Source organism: Oreochromis niloticus, linkage group LG13, assembly GCF_001858045.2.
Source record: "Oreochromis niloticus isolate F11D_XX linkage group LG13, O_niloticus_UMD_NMBU, whole genome shotgun sequence".
NCBI classification, from domain to species: Eukaryota; Metazoa; Chordata; class Actinopteri; order Cichliformes; family Cichlidae; genus Oreochromis; species Oreochromis niloticus.
Window position 1 is genome coordinate 26,103,087 of NC_031978.2, and position 18,586 is coordinate 26,121,672.

General features: G+C 41.0%; 2 protein-coding genes and 2 long non-coding RNA genes across 6 annotated transcripts in view; 2 read left to right on the plus strand and 2 right to left on the minus strand.

Annotated features, from left to right (window-relative positions):
* opn3 (opsin 3) lies at positions 1–12,083 on the plus strand. Of its 2 annotated transcripts, XM_025897525.1 has the most exons (5): positions 1–199; positions 315–484; positions 2,392–2,711; positions 8,948–9,199; positions 9,730–10,005. In XM_025897525.1, exons 3-5 carry the CDS (start codon positions 2,406–2,408, stop codon positions 10,003–10,005), a joined length of 834 nt encoding a protein of 277 aa, XP_025753310.1. In that variant the 5' UTR covers positions 1–199; positions 315–484; positions 2,392–2,405. The 2 variants fall into 2 exon arrangements, with proteins under 2 accessions (XP_025753310.1, XP_003441288.1); XM_003441240.5 differs by having other exon boundaries at positions 166–484; positions 9,730–12,083.
* LOC112841969 (uncharacterized) lies at positions 5,162–8,941 on the minus strand. The gene is made up of 2 exons (XR_003213481.1): positions 8,319–8,941; positions 5,162–6,707 (listed from the first exon to the last, which is right to left on the minus strand). It is a non-coding gene; the product is annotated as an uncharacterized LOC112841969 (long non-coding RNA).
* kmo (kynurenine 3-monooxygenase) overlaps positions 11,302–18,586 on the minus strand; it is a 20,727-nt gene continuing 13,442 nt past the window's right edge. Inside the window, exons 9-16 of one of the 2 annotated variants that reach the window (XM_019366956.2) lie at positions 17,651–17,772; positions 16,986–17,133; positions 16,855–16,912; positions 16,680–16,762; positions 13,949–14,050; positions 13,792–13,851; positions 12,219–12,396; positions 11,302–12,130 (exon numbers count right to left, since the gene is read on the minus strand). In XM_019366956.2, the coding sequence (XP_019222501.1) occupies positions 12,250–12,396; positions 13,792–13,851; positions 13,949–14,050; positions 16,680–16,762; positions 16,855–16,912; positions 16,986–17,133; positions 17,651–17,772 (720 nt within the window). In that variant the 3' untranslated portion in view covers positions 11,302–12,130; positions 12,219–12,249. Of the gene's footprint in view, positions 12,397–13,791; positions 13,852–13,948; positions 14,051–16,679; positions 16,763–16,854; positions 16,913–16,985; positions 17,134–17,650; positions 17,773–18,586 lie in introns of both variants that reach the window. The other variant, XM_003441241.5, reaches the window with a different exon arrangement.
* On the plus strand, positions 14,383–16,672 carry LOC109204845 (uncharacterized). The gene is made up of 3 exons (XR_002064368.1): positions 14,383–14,524; positions 14,608–14,965; positions 15,079–16,672. It is a non-coding gene; the product is annotated as an uncharacterized LOC109204845 (long non-coding RNA).

Below are 18,586 nucleotides of genomic sequence, written 5' to 3' on the forward strand. Positions count from 1 at the left end.
CTTGTCACTGGTATATTGACCTAGTTTCAGCAAACAGCAGTCTCAGGTTGGCTTTTGAATTAGCGGCGCGCGAGGAGCCGGTGTGAGAGCGCCGACGAGCGCACAGCCTCTCGTGCCCAGAGATGCGCGCAGCACAATGCTGGAAACCAAGTTTTCATCCGCGAAATGAATCTCCCTAACGAAACCAGAGCCGGGAGAAGTACAGAACATTACATTTTCGCACTTGGCACCTATAAACTTCTCGCTTTTACCATTGGGACTATCGGAGTATTCGGCTTTTGCAATAACGTCTTTGTCATAATACTCTACTGTAGGTTCAAAAGACTCCGGACGCCTACCAATTTGCTGCTGGTCAACATAAGTTTGAGCGATTTACTAGTTTCTGTCATCGGAATAAACTTTACCTTCGCTTCGTGCGTTAAAGGCGGATGGATTTGGAGCCAGTCGACGTGCATCTGGGACGGCTTCAGCAACAGCTTATTTGGTGAGAGGAGAAAAAAATAAAGTCATTTAATCGTTTATGCTAGCATGTGTTAACATTTAATAATATTTTTTATTAAAATAATTTGCAAATATAATTCTTTAACCCTGTTACAGTTTTGTGTGTCTCGCACTATATGCAAGGACATAGCGGCTCAGTGTAAATAGGCAGAAGGCGGAGAGGAGCTCATAACAAAGAATGCACTACGAAGACATTATCAGTAACATAAATCTAAATATAATTGTTTTGTTTTTTTAAAATGACACTTTATCTGCGAGTTCTTGTGCAAATTTCCTCTCTTCAGTTGTATTAAAATACAGAGTAAACCATGCAGTCCCTCCCCATGATGAGCTGTAGTAATATCTAGCTGCTATGCTGAGCTTTATATTGTGTATTTTTTTTCTTCCTGTATTTATACTTGCGTCATGCAGTGAGGAATGTTTTGACACCTCCCTGCGCCTGTCCTTCTATGTTAGCAAAAGTGTCCATTTATTTCCAGCATAAGTCTATTCAGCTGGGAAGTGTGAATAAACATTGAGGGTCATTGTCTGGGTCCCACCAGCGTAGGAATTAGAGCTCAGCAGGACTCATGTGTGGTAATGAGCTCATTAGTGCAAGCCTCCAAGTCTCCTTCTTTTATTTTTTTCTCCCACTTCAGCAAATGAAACCCAGAGAACCAGCTGGACTTCTGTCATCCTGCTGTCCTTTAAGTGACATTGTCTTCTTTCCACATATTCCAAAGGGCACACTTGCTCGCCTGTGTCCGGTGTGCAGCACTGCAGCAGTGATTGTAGCTTGCAATGTACATGTCACAGGAGAATTCAGAATCAAAGCGCATACAAAGATAGTGTTGATATAACAGTTTATATAAGATGAAGTCTTTCGTGACTAAAGTGGCATTGAAGAGAGAAGATGCCGCGTTCTGTCTCTTTGGCCCTTAGATAACCTCCCTTTCTTGTCATTCACTACACAGCACTAAAAGGGGGAAAAAGGATTCTGTGTGATATTTGATATGTGAAAAACTCAAGGTCATACAGGTTGTCATGGCTTGATTGGGTGTGAGCACTGCAAATCCAGAGAACCTGCTTACACTGAGTATACTGTTACAATTGAAGTATATAAAAATAACCCCCTTGGCTTGACAGTACGCATGTCCTCCAGTAATCCATGCACAAATATGATGTCTTCTTTGCACATTACTTTAAGTGTTACTCAGTAACTGACACACAAAGGGCCACAGGAGCTGCAGCAGTAAGCCCTGGCTGTTCTGTCCAAGCACGTCCTTCCTTCAGCTGGCTTGCTGTGGCTCAAGCTTAGTGCATACTATATAACGTCTCCCTTTGTAATCTGTGCATCCACCTATTGATGCTGTATCTGCCTCATTCATATGTAACAAACGAATAACAAACCTATCTGGGCGTACATAACTGGCTATACATGTATATAGGTTAGGGGAGGGTGTATGATGAAGTTTGACTGAAAATATTTTCCCTGGCATATTGACCCAATTTCAGCAAGTTATTGTAGATGCTATACCAGGGCTTTAAGAGGTGCTCTTAAGATTGCATGCCGTATAGGCTTATAAGTAAAATGATGCACAGGATGAACAAAAGAGCGACAGCTATGCACACAAGCCACTTCAGTACGTGTGGTAAAAGCAGGCTGTGTAATGCAGATGCAGGTTGAAAAGGTGTGTGTGCGTGGGAGTCAAGAGCCTCTTTCTGTGCGTCTTCACAGAGTTTTGCAACAAAATGACTGAATGTGATGTCCAGACACAAGATGTTCAGATTTGTGTTTACACTGAGTGCGATGTACACTCAACCCAGACACGCTGCGTAGCCACTGACCCAGATCCTGCAGTGCGCAGTCTGCATTACTCAGCGTGGTTGTCTCTCTCCCTTTGCTGCCAGGCATCGTTTCCATCATGACTCTGGCGGCCCTGGCTTATGAGCGCTATATCCGGGTGGTCCATGCACAGGTGGTGGACTTCCCCTGGGCGTGGCGAGCCATCGCCCACATCTGGCTCTACTCCCTGGCCTGGACAGGTGCTCCCCTGCTCGGGTGGAACCGCTACACTCTAGAGATCCACAGGCTGGGCTGCTCTCTGGACTGGACCTCGAAGGACCCAAACGATGCCTCGTTCATCCTCTTCTTCCTCCTGGCATGTTTCTTTGTGCCTGTTGGTGTCATGATCTACTGCTATGGGAACATCCTGTATACAGTGCAAAGGGTAAGGAATAAAAAGGATGGTTTGTCTTTTTTTTTTTTTTATTGCTTGCTTCTCTTAGAAACAATAAGATTAAGAAACTGAATGAACAACATGGGGTTGTAAATGAAGGCTAGCCTATCAAAACATTAACCACGACAGTCGAAACTGATGGTACTCCTCTCCACAAAAATACATCTCTATTCAAATATTAACCCCCATCTATTGATGTAGAGTGTTTTACATTGTTATTTCTCATTTCCAGAATACTAGACTTCAGCTGTTTTAAGATTTTGCACAAAACACATTTTTATTTTTGGGTCATACTCCTGAAACATCTTCTTTTTTTGCTGTAACTTGAATTTTCACTGCTGTTTTCTTCCCTTGTCCTATAACTGACAGCTCAACTGTGCAAGCATGTACAATGCAAGTGAGACATCAGAGAACAATACAAAAACAAAACTCCAGCTCTTATACCTGACAGCAAATTCCAATGTGTAAACACACTCCAGCTGCTTTGAGTGCTAACACCTCAGTTCATGTGACACTTTGAGTGTCGCTGTCTTTCAGCTTACACATGACTTAGCACTGATGTGTCGCAGGACTTCCACTTCAGCTGACTTTGAGGTCAGTTCATCACATGCAGCGAAAGAACATTTCAGCGTTTTATACCACTTACAAAGGATATTTCAGTGTCATCACTTGATCTCCAATCAGTTGTTTAAAAGAAGAGAAAAAAAGTGGAACTAAAAAGAAAAAGCTAGAGGAACAACAGCTTAAGCAGAAACTGCTTAGGTTAACTGGTGTTAAATTCTCCAGTTCTTTTGATCTTTGGGCTGAAGGAAGGACAACACTCGGTGTATAAATGCTCAATCAACAATCATTTTATTCCATACAATTCTCATTATTCCATACAACACTTTTGAGCATAAACCATCCGGAGGGGAGATGAGCGCGGGAGGGTGTCCGTCTGATCTCCAAGTGTCTGAGCGTTTCTCACATTCTTATAGCTTCGGCCCCCCTCCAAAGTCATAAAACCTAAACATCCACATTCTTTCTCTCTCTCAGTGAGCCTAAGTTATGACCTTGGCTTCCTGTGCAGTCTGTTCTGTTCTTTTCTAATCAGACAAATAAGGCCATGATTCTCTGAAAACAATATGTCTTATAACTCAGCAGTATAATGCATCATAAAACAATATCATTCATTCACAACAAATCAGCAGTCTAATGCAATACAAATCAGTTTAATAAATCTAATAGTTATCACCTCTTCAGGAGAATAATGCAAACTAAAACTACATAATAGTTTCACAATCTTTAATTAGGGGTATAACATGGCATAAGATAATATAATAATCTCACACTGGCAACAGGTAATAATCATGACTGGGTATAAGGGGCTACGTCCACACTATCCTGGATAAATTTGAAAACGGTGTTTTCGTCTAAAAATGCTCCACGTCCACACTATCGTTTTCAGTCGTTTTCACAGAGTTGCGCGTCCACATCGAAGCGGACGAAAACGCTTACGTTCTAGTACTGCGCATGCGTGAAACGCAAGACGATTCGACCTGCCTCATTTCTGTCTGCCGCTTATTTACTTTCCGGCTCTTCAAAACATTGCGGCAAAATGTCGAGGAAAAGCACCGAGTTTTTAAAATGGACTAACATGAGGTGGAGTTGTTGCTGCGAGTAACACAAAAGTACAAAGTTGCAAAAGTGATTGAGAATAAAAAAATTTGAAGAAAAGCTATCAGGAGCATGTACAGACTGATATTAATCTTTAATAGGGCTGTCAAAATTGACAGCAAACAACTGCTGTATAATGCCCTCCGCTATCTTAGTTTAACTGGTCACATGACTGCATCACATGACTAAAAGGTGTCATTGTTTTCGAAAAGGCTCCGGGTTCGCTGTCTACACTGCGACGCGAAAACAGCGTTTTCAAATGTATCTGCTTTGGAGAGCGTTTTCAAAACGCTGCGTTTTCCTTGAGTGAAAGCGCCGTCTCAGTGTGGACGGAAGGCCAAAATGGAGAGGAAAAGATGCGTTTTCAACTGAAAACTCATTAGTGTGGACTTAGAGAGGCAGCGTTTCTCACAAGTAAAGATAGCCAGAGTTTCACCAGTCTGAAAGAACTGCATTTACAAATGCCTGTGATTAAAAACAGGCACGATTCTGTCATGTAAATTGTTACATGGGCTCAGGAACAATTCCAGAAATCATTATCTGTGAACACATTTCACCATGGTATCCTCAAGTGCAGATTAAAGCTCTGTCATGCAAACAAGAAGCCATATGTGAACATGATCCAGAAATGCTGCTGTCTATTCTGCCCTAAATTTAATTTAAAATAGACTAAGGCAAAATGGAAAATTGTTCCGTGGTCAAGCAACCTTAAAATTTGAAATTATTTTTGGAAAACATGGAAACTGTTTTCAAAAAAGCATGAAGAGGAGAGCGTCCCTCAGTGCTTGTTTTAAAAGCCTGCCTCTGGTATTATAGGGGTGCATTAGGGAATATTGAATTGGAAGCTTGCAGATCTGGAAACGCACCACAAATGCTGTATCTACAGGATTCAGAGCAACACGTGTACCCACCCAGATTACATCTTTTTCAGAGAAGGCCTTACTTATTTTAGAAAGACAAAACACTGCATACTGCAGATATTACAACAGCACAGCTTTGTAGTAGAAGATGCTGAACTGAACTCTGCAGACTTTACACCAATAGAACGAATGATACGCCAGACATATTCACTCAGTATCGGCTTCTATAGCAGCTGATAAATAACAAAGTAATAAAGACAGGGGAAAACCATGTTATGAGTATTGGCATTGCATTGTTTGTCTACCAGAGAGCTCTCTGCGACTTCACTGTTGGAAACATAACCAAACCAACCACATAATCAATATTAGGAAAATCTGTTTATGTACTTACTTTGTAAGTATTTGCTGATATATTGGAATCTCACTAAATATTTGTGTAGTTTCAGCTGAGGGGTTGCATTGAGTGAAATCTAATCTAAAAGACATCTGACAATTTAAATTTTTAGTTAGTTTAAAACAGAACATCAGTCATGTGGCTCCACCTCACAGTCCATCACACTTCACAGGTTATTGTAATGTGTGAAATGAATTGTAGATTGACACGTTGCCATGGTATAAGCTCACTGGGCCTTTACTCAAATGCCCTAAAAATGGTCGTCATTTATAAACTGTGACTGGCGACTGGAACAAGAAGTCTTAGTCAAGAAGCCACAACAAACAAGTCGTCACTTCCAGACGCTAAATAAGCATACTAGTCAATAGCTTCCCAAATTGTTAAACTTAAACTCAGTTACTGTTGCAGCAGGTTTTTTTTATCTCTTTGCCTGATTATTTTATACCTTTAGCCAGAGACTGAAAATGCAGACTCTGCGGCGTTCATTTGAATAAAAATAGACTCCTTGACCTTAAAGGGTTAAGTGCTGCCTTTCCCACATTTTTCATTAACGGCTGTTTTATCATTACATTCCTCTGTGCCTTCGGGACCTGTCCTGTACGCTGGAACTCATCCAGAAAACTCACTATTGTGCTTCTTAGAAGCATTGCCTTAAATTCTTGTGGCAAAGGACAAGTGATATGAGTTCAGTTTATTTTAATAATTTCACGAAAAAAATACTTTGTCATGAAGGAATCTGCAGTCATCATTCAGGAGATGACTGCTGAAGTTGTGACAGAGCATACTTTGTAATGAAACATGTAAAAGAGAAAGGGACGAACTGATTTCCAAGCTTTTCTGCATCAGTTTCCTTTCTTAAATATGCACAATCATGCAGGAAGTGTGAGCTGCTGCGTTCTTGGAGCCCCAAGCTCGTGCACCTCAGAGGCCTGGGTGGATTTGTCACATGTCACAGTATTTTGGGAACATCTTCAAAGAGGAATAACTCAGTACCCTGCAGACTATTTCTGGTTTGATGCGAGAGCAGCTGGCCGGCTTTGCCACAGCAAGAAATTCTTATTGTAGATAAGTGAAGACCTGGAGAAACAATAGAATTTAAGCATGCAAAAGGTTGTGGATTAATAAGAAAAAGAGCATAAAGAGCACAAATTGTAAAGTCATAAATATTGTATTCACGTCTACGTTCAGCTGCTGTGTTCTTTTTTGAGCGAGGCTAGAGAATAGCTATATTGTTTATCATCTCATCTCTCTAGCTGAAGGGTAGGTTTGATCTGCAGTGTCATGCACCCAGCCTGTTACCAAGGCATTATCATGTTTTCACGACTTTTACGATGTTACCAAGATCTTAAGATACAACTCTCAAGAGGAGAAGAGAGGTAAAACAGGGGAAATTAATGTAATCTATCTTATTGTAACCAGTAAATTAACCTGACAGCTGTAGAGCTTTGGGTGTTGTTAAATATAAAAAGAAATAAAACAAATAGAGAGAACTCCCAATGAAAATGAAAACTAACTTTCTGTTTCTTAACTCTCCTTCCATCCATCCATATGGTTACTAAACCAATAAATTTACCACAAGGGACACAGAACCAGGATGCTCACTCCAAATAACAGCCGTCCTGACACAGAGCTTAAATTGATTTAATCTGAGCCGAGACCTGGACTCAGCAGCTGTCCAATCACCATCTTAATGACGGCAGCCAGGAGAGAGATTGTGTCGTGCCGTAGAATCAGAGGCCAATCATAAAATGGGGAGCACACACCGTGCTTACACAAAAGCTAGTGCCAGCCAACAGGATAAATGGTCTGTATTTATATAGCGCTTTACTAGTCCCTAAGGACCCCAAAGCACTTTACACATCCAGTCATTCACGCACACATTCACACACTGGTGACGGCAAGCTACATTGCAGCCACAGCCACCCTGGGGCGCACTGACAGAGGCGAGGCTGCCGGACACTGCGCCACCGGGCCCTCTGACCACCACCAGTAAGCAACGGGTGAAGTGTCTTGCCCAAGGACACAACGACCGAGACTGTCAAGCCGGGGCTCGAACCGGCAACCTTCCAATTACAAGGCGAACTCCCAACTCTTGAGCCACAATCGCCCACAACATTATGGAAATTTTACTGAAACCAACTCACAGAAGACAGAATTAGGAAATGTAATAAGGTCTGCTCCAGAAAGCAGGTTTAACCTGACCCAGAACTATGAGTTGATTTCAGCCTGAGATGGTACATTTAGAGTTTTTGCTTTTGGTTAAACTATAAAGTCAAAAGCTAACCTAGTAATAATAATGTTTTACAGTGATTTACAGGCAAAGAGCTCAAAATGACTAAACATTTATTGATTTCTACTGAAATGCTGCCCAAACACATTTAGACTACATGGAGGATGTATTTAAAAAAATAATATTTAAACTACATTTAGGCCACTTGTAGAATTTTATGTGACTAAAGCATCACAGAAATTTGTTTGATTTAAACAATGTTTACCCCTAGTAATTACACTAAATATTTCAGTGCAGGGAAACTGGATTGAATGTGCACAGAATCGCAGTGTTAGAAAGAAAGACATTGCAAAGGTTTGATTCTGAGACGAGAATGAAATCCACAATGTCCACGTTCTGTGTCTGTCATAAGGCAGGCATGTTGAAGATACTTCTTCGATAACAAGCTAACATCTTACCAGTATTCTTCTTTCCTTAAGAATGTAAACTCCTGCAGATTAATTTGTTCTGGTATATGTTTGGTATACGCGAAGTTAGCAGGAGGGGAGGTTTGTTGTACAAATTCTACCAGCAAGAGGGTTAGGTTCACAGAGTCTGTTGCCATGGTAACTGACCCAGAGTTTAAATAACCCTCTCTTTGACTAAGCCTGCTTTCTGGAACAGGCCCCAAGATGAAACACAGGCAAAAGCCCTTAGGATGATAAAAACTAAACCAAAGAAAAACTGAATAAAAACCACTGAAATGTGACTATCAAAGTAGAAGAGCTGCTGAGGGAACAAGACAGACAGGGGAGAATGGGGAGATCAGTAATACAGCACAGGTTGATGTATATCCCAAAGCTGAGAAATTACTTTGGTGTAGCAGGTAGAAATTAGGATTAATTCCCCCCAAAAGAACATAAAATTGTCTTAGATAAGTAGAATGGTAATTATGTAAGACGGGGAAAAGGCAAAGGCAGAAAGCAAACAAACAAAATCAAAGACTATGACATAAATTTACTTTATAACAAAGTGTCACTGTAACTTGTTTGCTTGATGAAGAAATATCCCATCATGTCAGCATCCTGCTCTGTCCTGTTTCTTATAGCTGCGCTCTCTCCAAGACCTCCAAACGGTTCAAATCATCAAGATTTTGCGTTATGAGAAGAAAGTCGCCGTGATGTTTCTCCTGATGATAACCTGCTTCCTGGTTTGTTGGACACCCTACGCTGTCGTCTCCATGATGGAGGCCTTCGGCAGGAAGAGCATGGTCTCTCCCACTCTGGCCATCATCCCATCATTCTTTGCCAAGTCAAGCACGGCGTACAACCCCCTCATTTACGTCTTTATGAGCAGAAAGGTTTGTAATCAAATTATTTTTCTTTCTTTTTTAATGTTTGGGGCAAGGCTACCTCTCCAGAACCAGTTTCTTTGTGTTGCTGCTCGAAAATCAGCCCAGGTTAGGCTGCTGTCTAGAATACATGATATATTTTACTTGAGAGTTCTGAATAGCCGCTTGCTGTGTAGTTTGTCATCCCTCCCCCGGAGTGACCACAGCTGACCCATAATTAAATATGGACAAACACAACAAATCGATAGCATCTCAATGTGGGGGGGACGGTTTGGTCTCCTCCTGTGCAGCTGCAGCTTTGAGTAGCAAATTGGAGGAATATTTTATCACAAAATGTCACCATTTTAAAAATATTTTTTCATTCCTTAATATGGTGAGCATAAAAATGATTTTATTTTGTATGTCAGAGTGAAATGGTCCAGTCCACTAGTCTTGGTTTGCTGGCTAGAGGTTGATCTCTTGTGTGTTTGACATACTAATGAGTGAAGACAGGAGGCTGTTGTTAAATACCAGCCTTTGCTTCTGTTTCTCTTCCACAGTTCCGCCGCTGTTTGCTGCAGCTGCTCTGCTCTCGGATCTCTTGGCTGCAGCGCAACCTCAAAGAGCGCCCCCTGGCTCCGATCGAGCGTCCCATCCGGCCGATCGTTGTGTCCAGTACGTGCAGCAGCACCAAGGCGCGACCCAAGAAGAGGGTGACCTTCAATTCCTCCTCAATCGTCTTCATCATCACCGGCGATGACTTCCAGCACCTGGATGTGACCTCCAAGGCTGGAAACTCCACGCAGTTCAATGTTATCCAAGTGAGGCCACTGTGAGCCAAAAACACCGGACTTCTCACCCCACTACTCCGTATGCCTTAGGACCTAACATGCAACTCCAAGCCAAAATAATCCTGTCTGACCTCCCTGGCTGTTTCTGTCCACACGTGGTTACAGCCTGGTTACAGCTTCATGTATAAACCCAACTGTAAGCCCAAGTTCTCAAATAAACCAGTTTGAGTAATATGAAAGTTTGACATCCTCATCTAACATCGGCTATTGTGATATAAGTAACTTAATGATGTAGTAGTGGTGGTATTTTTCTCACACGTATTTGTCAGATATGCCACACAGTATATGTGACAGCTGTAGGACTTTGTTGAGTATATGGAAGGCAGTTGAGGACCTGAGTTTGGCTTAACACGTGGTAGCATTTTTATTTTTTGGTTGGTACCCAACTGTGTATAATGGAATACAAGCCTTAGATTCTTAGCCATAACCCATAATGCACAAACTGACATTACTGTGTATGGATTCAATAAAGAGACCCTATTTTAAGCTATCTAGGCCTGTTTACTTAAGCTCATCTTATTTCAATGTAAATATCAAGTGTGACAAGATCAGTCACTGTGAAATTACACTTGGTAGATTTGTATGTATTAGGATGTTGGGAGTAGCCCTTCTTGAAGACTAAGAGGAAATGAGACTAAGACCTTAGTGACACGCTCCTTTCATTTCCTCCTGAGCTGCCAGCTATGAATAGATTTAATGAATGGTTTTCCTTAGCTGATAAAAACCCTTTTAACTGTGGATGTGAGAACGAGTGAGAGGGATTTTTTTGTCTTTTTAGACAGTTGGAAAACTGGGACTTGGTTGATTTCTTACTGTATTTTCATTATGAAGCATATCTTATAATAAAGACTGGAAACAGAAAAAAAACTTGCCTAGCTGTGTCCATAGGTGACAAAACTGGAAATTTAACATTTATGCTTTTTGCCAGAGAGTGAAAATGATCAATGAGTAAATAAAAGTCCTTAAAACCAGTCATCTTCACTTGTTTTATATAGATTATAGCCTGGTGAGCATAGCAGCACATTTGAAGTGGACAAACCAGCCAAACTCCAAGCCCAAAGAGAGGAAATACTACATTGCTGGTTGGTCAGAAGTACAGGAGTAAAACTGTATCTTTGTTACCAGCAGGCTGTTGTGAAAACACATAAATTGTTCCAATTTCTTTAGTTAAATCTACAAAAATAAAGATAAACAGATAAAATCAAAGATAACACAGTCTGACAGGCAGAAAATACCTGTCATATCTCAGAGTGGTGTGAAGTCTTGGAGGGCTGGCAGATCTAAACCTATACTGCAGGTGAACAGTGTTTGATAGTCATATCCTTAAGAAATAGGAAAAGAAATTCCAGCAAACTTCTCACATAGAACCTGATCCATCAAGCCCTTCAGTTGATCACCAGTCATTATCAGAAATGGTCAGAAATATTATCAGAAATGGTCTCAGTGGATGGCTGGCTGTCAAGAAGGGACTCTTAAGGGAAATGTGGAGAAAAGACTAAGTTATGTCAAATATATAAGAGCTGGACCCAAATTTGAACTTTCACCTTTCTTGAAGCAGTGTGACACGATCTTGACAGACCACAGAATAAAACATCCAAAGAAGAGCTCATTAGAATTGTACACAATTTTGTCCTCTATATTTGCATTTATGTTTTAGCATATTTCAATAAATCACTGCACCTGTTTCCCTGCACCTATATAAAGAAATAAGGGTTGGCTCAATATATTTGCACAGTAATGTATGTATAAGTGGAACATTGCAAAAACATCAGGTAAAATAACTCAGATGATTTAATGCACCTTTAAAAACAAAAACAAATCCCAGATGTTGCATGAAGTAAATGTCACTGGGCCCAGTGGAGACAAAGAAAAAAAGCTGACATCATTCTTGTGTAAAAACAGTAAAAACTTCTACACACACCTAATACTGAGGCTGTGTTCTCGAATTAAAACTTGCTTCATAATTAAAACCCCAGTGTTCTGCTCATCACTGCTGATCATTATCAGTATAACACTAATGAAATGGTGTAAGTCATTCTGATCAATCACTGTCAGTCCTTGAAGTGAGGGCGGCCATCATTGGAGTAATTTGCCATTACTGGAGTTATAGCTGTGAATTAGATCATTTAGTCAAAATCTAATTAATATTTGGGCACCTCTCAATTCTTTTCTAGTGTTTAACACTATAGTCTGTACACCTGTCTGTGAGATCAGCGACGATGCCTGTGCTCAGAGCGTCCTGAGAGCCACAAGCCTGTCCCACATTTTCTCAGCAGAGACGATGAGCTTGTTGATGTCTGGAGGATTTTTAATGAGCAGGTAGGAACCACCAAGAACAGCCCCCACAGCACTGAGCAGCAGGCCACGGTTTATCACCTGTGAAGAAATGAATAGATGATTAGTTTGAATTCAGTTATTTGCTTCACAAATCACACAAGGGTTTGTAAATTGCTTCCAGTTTCAGGTACATCAGTATCCCAAACGTATGTGCTTTATGTTTCCCTGGAGATCTATGGCAGTCTGTGGCAGGGGTGTGGTCTCTGGCTCTGCTGCAGTGGAAGGGTGGTGCAGCGGGCTTGAGGGGCAGTGCCAGCGAGGCTGAGGGCCAGGTGGAAGGGATTTAATTAATGAATGCTCCTCTTTTTATAGTGACGCCGAGGACCAGAGATGAGGCGCAGAGATGTGCAGAGACTGGAGTTATTGAGGTGCCAACCAGCAAACTCTGTGGCTAGGCTGCCGGGAGGAAAGCATCTCGCTTTTGACACACTGTACAAATAAAACTGTTGCAATATATGCAAGATGCTCAGATTTCAGCCATTCTCACCTGGCCTGTTAGACAAATTAGCAGTTCTTGGGAGGCTTTTATTTAGCGGTAACATAAATTGATTTCACTCAAGCATTGCTATCCTCTTTTTTCCCCACTGGCCTTCCCTGTCTAACTGATAACATGGCATTACATCTAAATATGGCACCATTGTATATTTACATACATAACTCTTAATGTCAAGATGATCCCTGTTAGGTGGAGACATAACAATGGTTCCTTGAGTTAGGTTATAACTGAATGATTTGTAGGTCATTTATTGTCATAGGGTTAATAAACAACGTGTTTGTTTCAAAAATTTAAAGTAAATTAAATAATTTGACAACTTCTTAAAATCTTTTTTATATGTAATTGTTTTAGTTCAGTTGCTTACCTAAAGTGAAGTAATCCCTTCACCCAATCAATGACCTTTCTGTTACCAACACTTTCATAATACAGCCTTACACTTCACTGCCACCCTGTCTCTGACCTGTATTTTTACCTATCATTCCATATTCAGTATCACACCATATTATCGTGTTAACTGTAATGCTTCAGAGATTATATTTCTTTTCTTTCTCCCATGAAGGTCATTTCACCCTTTGCCCAAACAGCCCTACGGGTTGAATCAATTTACAAGGGAGGCTGTGAAAATCCCGGCTGTCCAACTGTCTATTAGAGCAGAAGCCGCCAGCACAGGCCAAATCAGACAGTTCAACACAGAGCCAAGGACTAACAGCCTTATCTACAGCCCAGCGAGAGAAACCACAAACGCGTACGGCCGAGATATGTGTTAAATGGAGAACTGTTTACTCAGAGTCGCAGCCGCCTTTAGTGCTGCTTCTGATAACACTGTCACTTTGCTAATTACAGTGCTTAGCTGTTCAAAGGTACGAAAAGTCCCATCAAAATTAAATTGCATTCACGTGTAGTGCAGTGTAAAAGCACATTTTCTCCAAGTATTTTACTTTGTTTTGCCAGTGCCACCGCTTGACTGCTTCGTGGTATCTGGTCCTAGTGAAAGTGACCTAGAGACAAGAAAACAGAAAGAATAGCAGATTTAGTTTTCAGATAAAATGATGTGGAAACAGCTACTATTCATTAGAGATACTGTATCCAACTTACCATTGTGTAAAGTGGAATTATTGTCTTTGGCATGAAGAAGTGGAGGATGTTGTCAACATATTTTCTGAAAATGAACCATTTGGAGTTGACGTGTGCTCGCATCTACGAAACAATACAACAAATGTGTTTGTGAGCCATTTGACCTGTTTATGATATCATTAGGTAGAGCTTTCAGCCATATGAGAAACTTCAGACTTCCTTCTTCCCGCCTTTCGATATAATTGCAGCAGTGGGAGAGTATTGTTAAGGCAACACATAGTCCTGCTATCGGTTTTAATTGCTTTATCCATGTCAGGATCTGACGGCGCCCTGACCGGTCGACCTGCCAGTATGTATATTTGTGTGCGTGTGTGTGTGTGTGCCTCTCCTATCGCCCTGTCTTCCCCTCCGGCCCCGCTGTGATGTGTTAGGAGGTAACCTAGCAACAAGCTACCTCCGACCCGGAAGTGCTGTCGCCCGGAGCTGCCGCACCTGCAATCAATCCACCAGCTGCTGCCAATCAACTACCATCTTCAGCAGGGCTACTTAATGGTGTGGCTGAGCGACAGACAGCGCTGGAGTATTGCACTAAGCCTGGTAGTGTTTTTGAGCCGCTAAACGTTATCAAAGTACTGTCTGGTCTACGTCCTCATTTTGCTGTCGTGTGTGTGTTCACCCAGGGATTGACGGAGGATTTACGGACACAAAGGAAGCACTTGGAGGAGAGACGGGCACTCACTACCACGCACGGGCTTACACGGAAGGAGGGACGCACTATCACCATTGTTGCACATTTGAGTTGTTGTCACCTTGCTGCACTGTAAATAAATGCACTGTCCTTATTCCTGAGCTCTGCGCCTGAGTCCACTCTTTAACCACCGTGACAATCCATTACTTTTGAGAGCGAGACTTTAAATGCACAGAAGGTTAGAGAACTGTTCCACTTCAGATGTGATGAAGAGTCTAAATATTCATAGGTTTAGGAGCCAAGCAGAGTTTCTTATGCCCATCAACACCTTTTTGTTTTTCAGTTTTCAGGTCAGTGGAAATACATTTTATTGAGCAGTTTAGATTCACTCGAATAAATGGTTCTAGTGAAGCTTTACGATGGCCGTTTCAAAAGTTTAATGGGTCATTTCTGTCACCCTCAGATGAGAGGAAATTGGTTAGGATGTTTAGGAACAACCCAACAACCACCAAGGCTCAAGCCTGCCAAAAACTGGAAACTGTTGGAACAGCAGTGTCACTGTCCACCCTTCAAGTGAGTTTTACATCACTATGGTCTGAGACGTTGCTGACCAAGAAATAAGCCCCTGCTCCAAAACCGATACATTCAAGCTCACCTGAAATTCACAGGTTCCCAAATGGACAAACAAAATGCCTTCTGGAGAAAATTTCTATGGTCAGATGAGACAATGATCGAGCTACTTGGCCACAATGATAAGTGGTATGTTTGAAGGTATAAAGGTGAGGCTTGCAAACCTAACAACACTGTAACAACTCTCATGCATAGTGGTGGTAGCGGGGCTGTTCTGCTGCCAGCTGTACTGGTACATTGCACAAAATGGATGGAGTAATGAAGAACAAGGGTTACTGCCAAATTCTTCAACTTCACCTCAAACAGCTCAACAGCTGAAACTTGGAGACAAGTGGATATTACAACGGGAGAATGTTGGAAAAAACACACATCAAAACAGGGTTTGGAACAGATAAAACAGGTTAACATCAAGCCTTTTCTTCACAAAAACTGGAACTTCAACCCACTATGCTTAGAAGCTGTGCCGTGGCAAGAAACCAACCAATTTATGTGACATTTAACCAAATATTAGTGGGAGCATATGTCACGGTACTGGGCCTGTGACCCAGTGTTTTGGGTTTTTGGATTAAGTTATATTCTTTGATTTGTTGTTTTTCACATTTTTGGTTCTCTTTATTGTTTTCCCCTTGTGCTATATTTTTAGTTTTCTGTCACTGTGCCTTCCATATTACCTTCCATATTCCACGGTTAGTTACTCTTGTCTCTGTGTTTCTGGTTCCCTAGTTAGTCATGCCTCCATGTCACAGTGTCAAGTCAGTTTCTTTGTGTAGTTCTTGTTTCCTGTTTTACTTTGACAGTCTCAGTGTTTTCACTTTTGCTTCCTCCCTGTCTCATTTTGTCAGATTAATCCCAGCTGTGTTTCCCTCCTGTTTCCCATTACTTCGTTACACCCTTGTGTATTTAAGCCCTGTGTTTTCCTTTCCCAGTTGTTGTGTCGTTCCCATTTGCTGTGTATGTTTCTCCATAGTCATCATTTCCCTGGTTTCTTCAGAGTCTGTTCCTAGCTCCTTAGTTTTCTAGCTTTTCTGTTCTTGCTACTAGTTTCCAGTTTTAGGTTTTATTTCTTGTATTCTGTATGTTAGTTTTCTTCAGCACAATAAAGGTGCCTCCCTTAGTTCATCCCTTTGTGTTTTGCGAGTCCTGTGTTTGGGTCCAATCCTGCCTGCCACACAGTGTGACACGACAGTGTAAGTATATATTTGACCATTTGTGGATTAGATAAAATAAAAAAAAATTAAACTTGTGCACCCAATTCTTTTTTTTTTTAAGTCATTAAAGATGTATGGTGTACAATCATCCCACTATGTAAAAAAAAAAGAAAAAACGCTCAACAAAATAATTTGAAGTCCCATGACAATCATGCCCATGAGCAGTATATAAAATTTTGACCACAACGTCCTGCTTTCATATTTAAAAAAACAATATGTGGATTACTTCGATGTAGTTGTACATGGCCAGGTCAGCAATTGCGTGGTCGTCCGGAACCCGAACTCTGGTATACTCAGGCAGAACAGCTCCTAGCGGGATACACAAAGAGCCGTATGGAAATTATTCTGTATGCTCAGCTTTTCTCTCTTTGTTAATCTTTGGTCATTTAAAAAGTGCTTACTGAAATCCTCATTGAATTGATCCATTATTTCGTCAAAGACAATGCAGTCCTCAAAGCCCTATAAAACATGAATAGATGAATTAGTCTCTGTCTAATTCTGCCTTTTCCTCTCCTCATTTAGTGCTGCTTACAGCATTCATTCCTTGTCCATAGAAAGGCACTACTGCATGGGCTGCATCGCCCATAAGGACGCACGTGTCACCAATGTGATATGGGTTGCATTTGACAGACACCATGGCCTGCGCAGGCAATCGGAAATAATCTCTCTGGAGAGTATCCCTGCAACGCACAAATTGAAATTAGAATTACAAACTCATTTTGCACAATTTAATCTGACAGTTGCAACAGACTGTTTTTATGTTTGCTAAAAGAGAATTTATCACAAAACACTAAAAACAGCTATGCTCTGTCTGTCTAACTAAGCAGCTAAACTGAGAAATGAAAGCAGCACTTAGCTGTTTATGCCTAAGCACTCTGAATGAGTAACTAAATGAAAGCTTCAAGCGTTTCTGCACCTCACACAGCCCTCCACCTCTGTCACCCGCAACATATGGTTCACCTCAAATTAGAACCTCACCTCACAAAATCCACGTAACTGTAAGTCTGCAATTTCACACTTCACAGAACAGAGCTGTGGATGTGGCTGGAGCTGATGGGATGACGGGAAATAAAAGGCTTTTTGAAGACACTTTGGCAGGTCGGATGAAGAGATAAAGGCAGAGTGCGAGGACAGAGGAGGCAGAGATGAGAGACGGGGGATTCAGGGAAATGGGTGGGGAGTGAGAAAGTCACTTACGCTCCTATTAGTGGTATGGTGTCAGGGAAGTATTTCTGGAAAAACTCGATGACTTCATCTCCTGTGGTGATCTTCTCAAAATCTTCAAAGGGCATGAAAAGGGTACAGGTGAATGTCTTGTCCTAAATCGGAAAGTAAACAGAGTACACAGAGACGTTAGCTCCCAAATCCATCGTGACACTCTTGACCACAGGACGCTTCACATGATTAACCTTTTACCGCCCGTTGTTCCAGCAGAGATACACGAGCACTGAACTGTTAGCATCACGCCAAGTTATACGTCGAAATGAAAGATTAGACTGTTGTGTGGTCTCACTAATTTTGGCACATTGAATCTTGTTTTTTTCCCCAAACTATGCTAACTGCATACTAACAGCCAAAATAAATACACCTTTATTATAACATTTTAATTCAGTAAATGTAGGAGATTACCATAAAAACAAAGTACCAAAGCACTTATTTTGCAGAATAATATCTAATTATCTTCTGTATTTATTATTTATGCTAATGCTGCTGTTAATGTGAGTCTAACTGCAGGTTTTACACTGCCAGCTATGTATTGCACTTTTTAATAATATGGATTTAATCATCTAAATCTGGAAAGTAGAACAGCTAAATAAACATAGATAATTATAGTATATTGATAGCAATAATAATGATTAACATTCAATTATCAAAAGATGTTAAAGTTTTAAGCATTAGCATAATTCGTCTCCTTATTTAACAGTACAGTTAAGGACGAAAGTTATTCGTTTTGCTGATATTTGGTCGTAAAGCATTAGTTAACATGCTTGTTTTTTAAACTGTGTTGTCCTCTGGGACATAGGAATATTTAGAATATTTATATATTTATATAAGCGAAGAGATGTTTCTATAAAGAAATACCATTAGTCCATAAGGATTGTTCTTTCTTTTTTCATTCCCAGTACTCTTTCA